This window comes from Molothrus aeneus, chromosome 4 (assembly GCF_037042795.1).
Source record: "Molothrus aeneus isolate 106 chromosome 4, BPBGC_Maene_1.0, whole genome shotgun sequence".
Lineage (NCBI taxonomy): Eukaryota > Metazoa > Chordata > Aves > Passeriformes > Icteridae > Molothrus > Molothrus aeneus.
In genome coordinates, this window is record NC_089649.1 from 24,007,224 (window position 1) to 24,020,077 (window position 12,854).

Consider the following 12,854-nt stretch of genomic DNA (forward strand, 5'->3'; position numbering starts at 1 on the left):
AACGACTTGGAAATTGTTTTTGTTTCTCAGAACACCCACTGAAAGGTTTTCATCCGTGCTTGAATAAAAATCGTTTGCTTTGGCTCTAACAAGAAGTTCAGATCTGTACTCTGATCTAGCAGTGAGATTTCGATCTGAGCTTGCTTTCAAAATCTCCAGGATGTGCAGGAAAGTAGTGGGAGTCTGGTCACACTCCTGACACTAATATTGACTTTATACGGGACTTTGGGGGAAAAAATGCTTTTTATAAGGTTTAAAATGTCAAACAGAGCTGCATTTTGCAAGATACTGAGGCTTACATTGTATTTCAATCCTATTAAGCGTTAAAGTATCTAGTTAAGTCTGGCCTCAGCCAGAGCTTGAGTCCAACAGATGAAGAATTCCCATTCCCAAACTTGGGACAATGTAGTAGGTATTCTTCTGACTATACCAGCAACTCCTCAATATCAGAGAAGTATCTATTTCTCTGCCTTTAAAATGTGAAAAAGACTGGGATGTGGGTATGACTAAATGACCCATAGAATTTCTAGTGTTTAAAAGTATTTCCACATGATATCCTTCAAAAGTCCTGATTAACACAGATACTTACATGATGGGCTTGATAAAAGTGCCATTATTTTTGGAGCAGGAGCATAGGTGATAGATCAAATGTGCATATATTTCATGTGTTACTCATTAATAGACCAGAGCACTATTACTCAAACAACTCTAAGCTAGAAACTTTCCAACTGAGAAAAACTATACAGAATAATTTTTTGGCATAACATGATTTGGTTGCTACTTATAGAGCACAATTAATGGTTAACACAATGAGAAATACATTAATTACACTGTCCTTACTGCATTAATGCTTGCATTGTGATGCAATTTTCACTGTATTAGCTAATCTCTGGCTCCACAGCTACATTTGCACATGTATAATGACTCCTTGAAAATCTATTATGACTTCAAAGGCAGCATGCACTGAAAAGACAACTTGACATCTTCTCCTCAAAGATGACGAATTTTAAATAAACTGGAGTAACAGTAATAAAAGTATTTATGCATTTAAATTTCCAAGGAAAACACAATAAACAGTCCCTTTCCCACAGGAATGATCAGAGTATTTCCACCATAAAATTCCTCTTCCATGCACACAGTATAAAAATTAATAAATGACAGCTGTACAAACTAATAGAGAGAAGACATATTTTCTGGTGGACAAAATTGTACTTGACACCTTGGCAAAATTCTGTATTTGGGACAAAAAGAATTTCCCCACAGCTGTGCCTAAACACAGAAGAAAGAGCAGATGAGCCTCCATGTGCCTCAGGAGTTCACCCTGACACAGAATCTGTTTCAGAATCCAGCCCTGGATAAGTTTCATTAAAAAAAAAATAAAAATTTAAAACCCCACAAATGTAACAGGCCAAGAAGAAGTCCTGCACCTGCAGTGCACATTTTTTACGATTTCTGATTACGAGTCAACCTCCTTTTCTTAAGGCTGTGGCCTTGGCAGCCAACAGAAACAATCTTTTAACTTGACAGGAACTTTCCCCAAAAAACACAAAAGACACTAATGCTGGTTCAACCCTTCCCCTTGCAGAGAGGCACCATTTCAGGGTTTTTCCCCCCCAGATGGAGATAATTAAGAGAGCTCAGCATCCTCTGCAGCCAGCCTTTAAGGAGCAGGTCCCATCCCCTCTGTCCCTCCTGAGAGGAACAACTCTCTTACACCAGGCTTCTGTAAATACAGGATTTTTCTAAGCATAGAAAGCCATGAATCTCTGAAGCCTGAAGATCTCCTACCCCACCATGAGGAAGCAAAGGACAGATATGCCAAGTGCAGAGTCACGACGTTTCTGACGTTTCCAGAGTCAAGGGATGAAGCAATCAAAGGAAGCGCTCTGTGCAGAGGTATTGATTCCCTGACGTGTTTCAGGGCAGCCTTGCAGGGACAGGGGCTGGCAGTAATGAGAAGCACTTACACACTGGGCTGGTTTCGAACTCGAACCGGCGGCTGAAGCCCCCGTAGCCAGCAGCCGTCCGCGCCCGGATCTGGAAGACGTACGCCGAGCCCGGCTTCAAGCCGTCCGCCGTGATCGCTGTCTCCTTGGACTTGATGATGGTGTAGCTCGTCTCCTGGTCCTTTTCCCAACACCCCCCCGAAAAGCACAAAGTTCAAACACACACAGAATGGCTCTCAGAGAAGACAGACTCTTAACAACCCCCAGAGAAACACAAAAAAAGATGACTGAAGTATGCATTTTGGAAGATTTCTGCCTCAAAACCCCCTCCCTCTCTGAAGGTCCTTTCTGCAATACAAAATCTGAGATCTGATTTTCTCTTTTTATAATCAATGATTCTGGGAGGCACACAACCAACATCTGCAGTAGAAGCAGCTTTCCCCTGCTCAGGATGTACATGGCCTGGGGCAATGGAAAGGTTTATCATACAAAGATCAATCCCAAGGCACAGGGAAGATAAAACAAGTCCCATTGCCTTAAAAAAGGATTTTGATTTACACCAAAATGGCTTCCCAGTAGTGTAAGTAGGCCTAAAAGAGAATAATATATTACACACTATACAACTTTATGCCTGCCTTTCTAGAACCACAAATTAGACCTTGGGAAGAGAATAATAAACCGAAACTCCAGGAAAATACCTAATTTTTGCATGGTTCTTTTGAAGCAATGAACTTGAAGAAAAATTGCTGAAATAAATCTTCATCTACATCAGTTTCTAATGTGAAACAGTTCCAGTTCTTTGATTAAAGTTTTGTTGAAATGCTAAGTAATTACTCTTAGAATTATTTACTGTAACACATAATCTAGACAAGAGCTCATAAATTAAGGTCTACAAATTTGGAGACTGCTTTTTGTTCACCATATCTTCTCAGATCCAAATTATTATTAGTTAAACCAGAGTTTTTAGTAGTTCCTTACCAAGATTTCTGGATAGCTCTTAGAATCTGAGCTAATTTTTCTTTTTTTTAATTTAATGGCCAACTTCCCATTGACAGCAATATGCCTGGCTAAGGTGCTAGGAATGTCTTAAATTGTAAGATTACAAAATTTCTCAATTGACACCTGTTTTGGAGAAATGTGTATACACACACACACACACACACACATATAAATATATGTGCCCTTTTTTTCTTATTAAGGAGTGATCCCTCTTACAGGAATGCAATCTGACAAAACTCAGTTTCCCCAAACATTTAATATAAATGTTCTTGTCCCTTGGAAGTGAATGTGAATTTACCTTTATGAAGGACTGAAAACTGAGAGAATATAAATTATAGTAGCAACAAAGAAAAAGGATTAATGGCAATATCCCCAGCCTATCTCAACTACTGGTTAAAAGCAGTAAGTGAATATTAGGTCACATTTTTGCCTGTATGTCAGCCAATTAATTTTTCAATACACTGTTGGCTTCTGCAAACACTTGGACTCCTGAGCTTTTCTATGGAAAATGCAAAGCTTCACTCTCAGCCTGAAGAAAATAAATCAAGATAGCATAAACTTGGACTGGCTGGAACTATCTCTACACAAAGGACTCACTCTTGAAGAACTATTTGCTGAAGCTATTTGAGACTAGTTCCCTCTCCTGCCAACTTGTTTGAAAACAAACTAAGGAAAATGAAGAAATACACTTTTTTTTCACTTTAATTATTTGCTTTATCTTTTTTTTTTTGTTTGTTTCTAAAAGCTGTTCTTCCCAAGCCATTCCATGGTAAGGATTCAATGTACCCACAACAGCCATTCGAACAAGTTAATAAATAAATAATTAGTGATGGATTATTTCCAGAAACAAAATAACCTGATTCTTGCATGTACCTTAATCTTCAGCCCTATTTAAGTCACTCACATATCTATTTCACAAGCTCCCTCATCTGCAAAAATATTGTTAATTTTATTTTGATGGAGAAGATTTATGAAATTCTTTCCCCTGTTTGCACGGACTGCTTGAGCAGGTCCTTCCCATGGTCAGAGAAAGAAGACAGAAGGAGTAAGGACCTAATCCTGGTCCATGTTGAACAATTTCACCTGGATCACAAATAGACCTAATGGAATATCTTCTTTAAAACAGAAATTCAACCCCCCTAAAAAGTGAATTGTGACACAATTTCATTATTTTCCTCTTGTTTTCATGTAGAAAGCCTGGATGTTTCTGAGGAAAAAAGGACACCTTACAATTCCAGCTAAGGCAAAAAAAAAATGCTATTCAGTCAAATCCTGAAAACCTGATTTTTGGAAATCTAAGATTTCTAGAGATTTAAGGCCATATCACTCAAAATACAAATACTCAAGATATTTGATAAAGTGCATTTGTAACTGTTTTCATTTAAACAACATTAATTTTGCAGGAAGATAACAGGTCACCATTTGAAATGAAGACTAGGAGGGGCAAGTTTTGTGGGGAGACTGCTTCCCTTTAAACTGAGGGAAAGAGCTGGAAAACCCAGGCAAGTTTTTAGCCAAGACGCCCTTCTTCATATCTGCACATGCAGTCTCTCTCCACAAGCCCCTTCTCCTCTCCTTTCACAGTGGATGGAAAATCAAGTGAGAAATTGAAATACCAAAGCAAAGTGTTTTGCCTGATGTTTCTGGGAGGAGACAGATGCTCAGTCCCCATCCCCTTCTATTTTTAACAAATGAGCAGGCTCTATCTTAATGTGATAAGGCTGGAGAGGAATCTGACATGCGGATTTAATGTATTTGTTCAAGAGAAGTGGCACACTAATGGAAAACAACACCCTCATTTCAAGTCTTCCTAATCATTTACTGCAAAATCAATCTGACATTGATTTATGCATAAAATCTCTCCATTCCCTTCCATGACTCAAATAATAACAACTAAAAGAAGAAAACAATAAAGAGAAGGTACTTGGGAAGCTCAGCAATCAGTCCATCACACCTTTTCAAAATATTTGATTTCGTATTCCAGGATGATGCCATTGGGTCGATCTGGCTCCTGCCAGGAAAGGGAGATGCTATTTTTAGTTATCTTCCCTTTTTTCACAGTACTGACTGGAGAAGGTGCTGCAAGACAGGAAAAAAACAGAACAGACGAAAACCATGGTTAGTAAGATGGTCTGCCTCAGCCAAAGTCAAACTCATCAGTGCATGCTCAAACACAAGGCAATCCCGAGCTACTGCAGATCAGTGGGGTCTGTTTTCACCTTGGTAGCATTTGCCCATTTTTAACAACTGGACTTGCACGGATTTGTGGTAGCATGACCACCAAGGCAAAGTAATGACATGAACTACTATCACATCGACCCCATCTTTTCAAGCAATTTTCAAGCACATCAAACCCACACCTTCTCTTTTCAAATGTGTCAGGGGTCTGCGTTATCAGAACTACATCCTGATCCTTTGCTTTCTTTTGCCTGCTTTCAAGGCATATATTTTTCAGAAGACCTTAGATTACATGGCCTCCTTAACTATTTTTGGATTTTAAGTAGTTTAAGCCCAGGCATCTTTCAGCCCCTTCCTTTCAGAAGCAAGGAATATTACAACCTTTATAATTCAATTGCTCTCCATAAATATCACTGGGGTGTTGCAGGCTCACATAGTGATGCTAATTCCTTGCAAATGGCAAAAGATTTTAATGGCAATCACAGTTTGGAAGTTCACAGTGTGCTTGGGGAAGCCACAGCATGAGAGCAGCCATACAAGCTCTGCTCATTATTTTAAGATGCGGCCCTGAAAGGTTATCTGCTCTTTGCAGCACACATGTGCATCAGAAACAGGCTTGATCCTTTGTATTCAGTCCAAGGTCTGCAGAGACTTTCTAAGTTGTGGTTGCTGCCCCCCTGCCAGCTCTCCAGCAGAAGTTGCTGTGGGCAATGCAGCCCTAACACCCCAGGTGTTTCATGCCAGTGATTAGGAAACAGCACTAGGTGAAAAGAAAAGGGGACTGGAGAAACTCATGGTCTCCCATTTGCAGGGCCAAGAGCAGCTTCTCCAGAGATAAGAACAGGCCATGCCTGGATGAGGGACTTTAACTCACCCTCCTGCAAGGATGACAGGGGGCCTGAGGAGACCCATGCCAAAGACTTGTGTGGCCATATGGAGAATGGAATGGAAAGAGCAACAACCACATTTCATCTTCCAAAATGTATTTGGAACTATAGAAAACCATTTTTTTTATATGCACGACTAGCTAATTATCTTAACACTATAAAAAACCCCAACCCATTAAGTAAAATAAAGACAACAAATACAATAATTTTTCCAGGTCTGATTTTAAGCCAAAAAGTAAGAGAAGAGCTCCAGACAATTATTCTTGGACTGAAGGCTAGCAGTAAGACTTCTCTGCTATAGCAAATTGCCACATCTCAGTCTTGCTTCAGCCCTAGTTTTTTACACTCCTGTTTACTTTCCCCACTTGGCTCTTGAAGAATGCTGAAAGGTGCTGGCTATTTCCATACTGTTTTCTGCTGGAGAGCTGGCATCAAGCTGTACAGACACTGTTTGCTTTTTAACTGTGCATCCACCACTGTACTCACAACTGCTCCACTGAGCGAGTAAAATCCACCTTGATTTGAACCATGACCACATTGTTTATGCAGGCCCTGCATGGTGATCACCAACAATTTTTCATCTGCAAAAGTCACCTTACCCCTCCCTGACTGACGTCCTCTACAAGTTTTTGGGCTATGTGAGGGCAAATAACAACCTAAATACAAACTGCTAATCTGGTAAAGGTATTTCTGTTAATTGACTCAGATGCCTAAATTTGCACTGTGGGTACATGTGCACAGCAAACTGAGTTGTGCATCTGAGATACAAGATCTGTGGACACGTGTACAGTCAGATATATTAGCTCAGACAAGATGGAGTAGGGAGCTCCAACAAAATAGAATGAAGCCCCTTCTGATGCAAGGGAGCTACATAATTTTCAGGGCCACTGGATAACAAGTCTTGCTGTGTGGTGATGGTGCCAAGTAAAAGGAGATTGTACAATCCTCGTTAAACAGATCGTACTGCTCACTTATCATGAGCCACTCAGATGCTACCATGTACAGGGAGGAGCCACCAAAATACTCAAAAAAAAGGGTCCTATGCCCCCTGGGACTGGTCTCCAATGCCCCCAAATCCCTGCAATGCCTATCCCATGCTTACAGAGCTGGCAGCAGAGGTCTGGTGGGATAGAGAACATCAGTGCTGAGCATTAAACCATTTTAAACTCCTATTAGCAAAAGTAAACTTGAGAAGAGCAGTGAGGGGAGACCTCAGTTTTCCCTGGTACTGAATGCCTCTCAGGAAGGTGAAAATCATGCAAATCCCAGTATCAAAATGACCTGATCAAATAGTGGATTTTTCATCCACTTTATTGAGGTTTCCTGAAGTGTTTATAGGACTGAGGCTCACAGGTGCTTTACAGCCAAGAAAACAATGTTAGTGCTCCCAAACACTGCTGCAAAACCTTTCCCTAGGAGGTTCAGGGCAGTTTAGTTCTCCTTTACGTGCACCTGCATAGTACAAGACAAAATGCACCACCAGCCAACCCAAACACACCCATCAAACTTCCTACTCCCCTAAATCAGAGCATTCCCTTTAAAAAGCATGTGCAAAAAGCTTGGCTAGTGAGCAGCTACATGGACTTAAATCTCTGGGTGTGCAAGTCTCTAAAATGTTCAACTGTGGCTCACAGAATGCTCTGCTCTACCAGGAAATGGATGGAAGATAAGAAAATTAGTAACCCGACTCTCCAAGTAAATTAGAAAAGGAGTAACCGTATCCTTTTTGAATCTCCTTCAAAAGAAGTGTTAAAGTGTAACCGTGAGATAAAGTCCAATTAAGTAAATTCAATAAATCCCAGCGGTGCTGGCGTGATACAGCAACCACTCTGCATCCTCAATGCACAGAGATTACGAGGCTCTGAAGTGAAGGAAGGAAGGTATAAGTATTTTAGAGTTTTCTTTGTCAAACAAAATGTAATTCAATCCAGGCAAGTGGACAAAGTCTGCAATCATTCCATCTTAAAAGCCTGCAACTGGATACTGTGCTATATGATCTCAGAAAAATAAAAGGATTACTTAAGACTTGCTTTTCAAAGGTCACTGCTTCTGCAAGGGCAGCATCCTCTTAGTAGAAAGAAGTCAAACCACAGAGCCCTTCCATTTGGAGTACAACATGCAAAAAAATAAATTCACGTAAGAGTCAAGATATATAAAGCTGTAATATCCCATGTTTCTTGTGTAAGCAGACAGAAGTCTTGTTCAAATCCCTGCCTTGACACAACAAAAGGTGGGGTACATTGTGAATTGTTCATGTTCTGCACCTATGCATTAATTTCTCAACCACACAGTCAAGATCAAAGAGGAATATTACATCATTTATGTTTATGTTTGCCATTTATGAAAACAGCCATGCATGTGATAAAAGCAAACAGAAGATGTAACAAGGTGTGAAATTGCCAATGTACATTTTTGCTTTCCTGAGACCAAAAATTAATCAGGAAGCAAAAAAAAAAAAAGCATAGAAAACTGAGTCTTCTTTTTTTTTGTTGTTGTTCTGTTTCTAACATATCTTAGGAAGAGTAAGGGGACATACCAAATAAATAAATAAAAGTTTCTACAGAAGACACATCATTTGTCACATCTGCATAACTACAGGAAATTATTTCAAGAAGAACAGACTTTTTAGGATAGTTGTTCCTCTGCAACCTTTGATAATGACATTAGCACTGAATTAGCCATCTAGGCACCAAAGGCCATATTTACAACATACTGTGCTGTGTCCCACTAATAACTAACATACAGTAATGCTTAGTGGACTAAAATGCTAATTATAGTTGAAGAGAAACCAATGTTATCAGGTGAACAACTACTGTACCAAGACAAATCAAATAATCCAGTTTCTACTTTTCATGGTCTATCTAATGCTCTCTGCAGGCCAATTACTTTTGCCTTGGTATTTTTCACTCTGGCAGAAACAACAGCTAATGGTTCCCCATCTTACTTAGTCCCAAAGCCATACCCTTTATCTGTTACTATATAACCAAACAAAATGTTATAATTAATGCACTTAATAAAACCAGGTAATATTGAAGAAAATAAAACCTGTATTAGAAGAGTAACCACAAGACAAGCAACTCTGGTTTCACTTCAAAAGCCTGATATATTGTAATTTTTCAGTCAGTTTCTAATTTCTTTCTCAGGCCTTTGGTGACTTCAGCATTTGAAGCAAGACTTGCCTTATTCACCAAGTCACACTAAAGGCGTTGCAAAATTGCAGGTGGCTTCAAGCAGTAGGTTAATTAAAAAATATAGATATGTTAGTTAAAATAGGAACACTGAAAGGGGAAGGAAAAAATGCTTTCACTGTATTATCTCTGTATTTCTATATAGGAACTTTTAGGGCAGCACCCAGTGGCTCTCTTAAGGGCAGTTTTACTGTGAACATTACGCCTGGGTCAGAACTTAGGATTTAAATTATAACTTGTCTTTCATGCTGCAGTTTTTCATATCCCAAAGTGCACTCAAGTTTGTCTGATAATGGATTTCAAAACTCTTTGTCCCTTGAGAACAAAGAGTTGCAAACCATGCCTGGCTGGTTAGGCAAACAGACTGGGCCCCAAGTTTGTAGGTGTTTGCAAGTAGGTGCTTTTGAAAACTGAGTTCAGGGAATGAAAGGTCCTTGTACTAAGTAGCATTAAATACTATTTCTATTCTATCTGAGATCTTTCGCAGGACTTCAATCCTGCACAGGCCCTAAATAAGGCAAAGAGGTAAATTTTAGCCCCAGGATTAGACAAAATCTGAACACCTTGCAAAGTAGGAGCTAAACCCTAAAACATCGTTCATATATGGAGATCATTTTCTTTTGAATGATTCTTCAAAGCATCTCTTGTGTAGATGGGGACTTCATGTTGGTCCTTTTCACACACCAAATATCAAAATGAGAACACAATCTTCAAGTTGCTTTGGCAATGGCTCTATAGTATTTCTTCACAACCTCTACGTTCCAAGATGAGCCCCTGAGGTGCCAGGTCTTAGATCTCATTGCAGTCTGAATGGACATTTTGAATGCCTCTGAAACCTGAGGAGCCCTGACCTGCACCTTGAAACAAAACAGGTCAAACAAGAGAGAGGAACCCAAATGAAGCACTCCATGGCCCTGACAGAAGGCAGGGCTCCATTTCTGTAATATGAGTCCATGACTAACCCAAGCAACCAGATCTGTCTCATTTGAAAAGGCGTGATCTTTCAGGTGGCTCCCATCCCGGTTCCTCTAAGATTCAACACAGCTCCTTAATCTTGACACCAGGACATGACTTGACACCCAAGCTGGTCATGGCCAAGGTGCTCCCAAGACCTTGCTGCCTCCCAGCTGGACAGAAGGTTGAGTTCATGAAAAGTGAAACCCCAGTTTGTGCCTAATTGTGTTGAAGAGCCTGTTCTTTCTTTGACAAAGCTTTCCTCAGAGAACTTCTCTCTAGGCTTCTAATCCTAGGACCTAAGACACCAGAAAAACCCCTTTCCTAAAGGCAAAGAGAGCAGTGGGGATGCTGTGGTTTTGTGGACACTATGAACCAATGCTTTTAATTACCAGCACTCCCACTACAGAGAAGTGCTCTTGTGTTGGTAAACACAAACCAGGGAAAACACTTTCAATTCATACTCACATTAGAGAAATAACAGAAGTAATCTGCATGCAATTTGCATTAGCACAGGGATGATGGCTCATCTCTTACTTCTGATCTGTTAACAGCTCAGGAGATCTGTGTGGCTATGCACCAATGTGGTCTAAGGCCTCAAGATTTACTGTGCAAAAACTCAGTGTTCTTGCAGTAATTGAAGGGGGAGGATAGATGTGTGCACACTAAATTCAGTAATTCAAGGCTTTCTTTTCTCTGAGTATCTCCTAAAGGAGCTTGCAAGAGAATCAGCAAAAAGAAAAAACAGAGGAAACCACAGCAACAAGCTAACATCAACTGATCCACCCATAAGGACCTACTGCTTCTTATGGTAAATCTTTAGATGAACACTCGATATTTTGCTACTCCTGTAAAATGGTTTTAAAAGAACAAATAGCAACAAGTGCCTTGCTGCATGTGAAAAATCACTACTAAAATCCTTCCTGCAATAATCTGTGTTATAAAAATGTGTCTGTAAAATATTATTTGCTATTAAGACCAAGTACTGATTATTGACATATAAATTGTGAAAACAAATCCATAGCTTTAAATGTTTGAATGTAGTCTTTTCCTCTTAATCAAAATATGTTGCTAATTGTGAGACAGCAGGACTCAACACATATTCCTTGAAGGACAGTGGATGCAACCAGTGAAAGCTTTGCCATTCACAAAGTATTTTACTGTTAGAGAATATTTCTAAGACTCACCTACTTAAGTGCCTACTTTTGTGGAAGCAACCCAGGAAGGTGTAGCAACAGTTCACCTCTGGCACTCTTCTCTTGCTGACTACATGAAAGTTTCCAAAATTCACCGCTTACACAAAAAACAAACAAATAATTTCTACAAAATCTACCATAAGGAAGTTACTTTGTTTCAGGGCTATCATATATTAAAACTGCAACAGGATTACAAACAAAGCCCAAAGACACCACAAAATCTAGGCACTAAACTACAGAGCCTTTAGGGTAAGACTGCCTTGTCATTCCTCATGTGCACACCACCCCATATAGAACAGAGCCAGAATATTTAATGATACCTATCATATATCACTGCCATCTCAAAGAAACACATAACCTTTGGAAAGGCTCTTAAAAGCACATGGTTTCAAAAAATAAATTGGATTCTTGCCATTTGCCTTCTGTTTACAGAGTTGCACAGACATGCTCTCGGCTCCTGCCAATCATGGATGAGAGACATGAACTCTTAAAGAATGGAAGCTGCCTGCAGATCCACAAAACTTGCAGGCACGAGGCCTGAGGAAAACATGACGAGATATCACAAGAGAAAATTGTGTAATATTGAGCCACTCATCTCAAAGGAGGGGAAGTATTTCCTCCAGCTTGTTCATCAACAAACACATTCAAGTCCTTAGCAGGAATATTGGTATACAACAGTTTTAAGGAATTTTAAGGACTCTGTATAATGAAGGCTACAAAGAGCACCACGATCTGTAACAACAATCAACGTAATGTTTTTCTATTGAAACCTGGAGGCTTGCAAACACCTGTATTTGCAGGGTGCAAAGTCCCCTTCGTACAGATACAGGCTGTTTAGAAAAAATAATTCAAAAAATTGGCCTGACAAGACTGGCCCTGACCATAGCTCATTGTTGGAGAAACTTTTTTTCAATCACCAGGCCTAACATACATTCATTTGTATTTACAGCAGCATCAGCCCTGTGTCCTGCACAGCCAGTTCCTATTAAGCTGCAATTTACTGTGAGCCTCAGAAGGGAGAGGGAGACACAGGGCATCACAGGTTGCCTGGGCTCAGGAAAAAGAGATGACCCTGATATCCCTAGCAGGTATTTGCACTCAAGGCCAATGTGTATTTGAGACAAATATTTGTTGGCGCAGGGAAGAGAGCATGAAGAAATATCTTCTTATAGGGTGCAGATCCACAGGAAATTCCAATACTTGATTTTGTTTTTCTAGCGCCTCTGGAAATCAAGATAGTAAGTTTTTCTGAAAGCTGGAGAACAGATTGTGGTTAAGACCAGAGCCAGATTTCTTCACACCACAGAAAAGCTGTAATTTCCCTATATTCCATTAGTGGTTTAGTTGTGAAGCCTAAGAATAAATACTATTGACTTACAAGACTCTCATAAATTCACTCCTAGCAAGGTGGTAAGGACTCCAGCTCTGATCCATCAAAGCATTTTTGGAAAATGCTTAATTTTAAGTGCATGAGCGCTACACTACTGTCAGCATTTTGCTGGATCG

The 12,854-nt window shown here is 39.9% G+C and overlaps 1 protein-coding gene across 7 annotated transcripts in view; it reads right to left on the minus strand.

Moving 5' to 3' along the window:
• EPHA5 (EPH receptor A5) overlaps window positions 1-12,854 on the minus strand; it is a 193,056-nt gene that overhangs the window by 46,416 nt on the left and 133,786 nt on the right. For all 7 annotated transcript variants that reach the window (XM_066548094.1, XM_066548095.1, XM_066548090.1 and 4 more), the window contains 2 exons: window positions 4,900-5,024; window positions 1,968-2,127 (listed from right to left, as the gene is read on the minus strand). In XM_066548094.1, coding sequence (XP_066404191.1) covers window positions 1,968-2,127; window positions 4,900-5,024 — 285 coding nt within the window. The remainder of the gene's footprint in view (window positions 1-1,967; window positions 2,128-4,899; window positions 5,025-12,854) is intronic.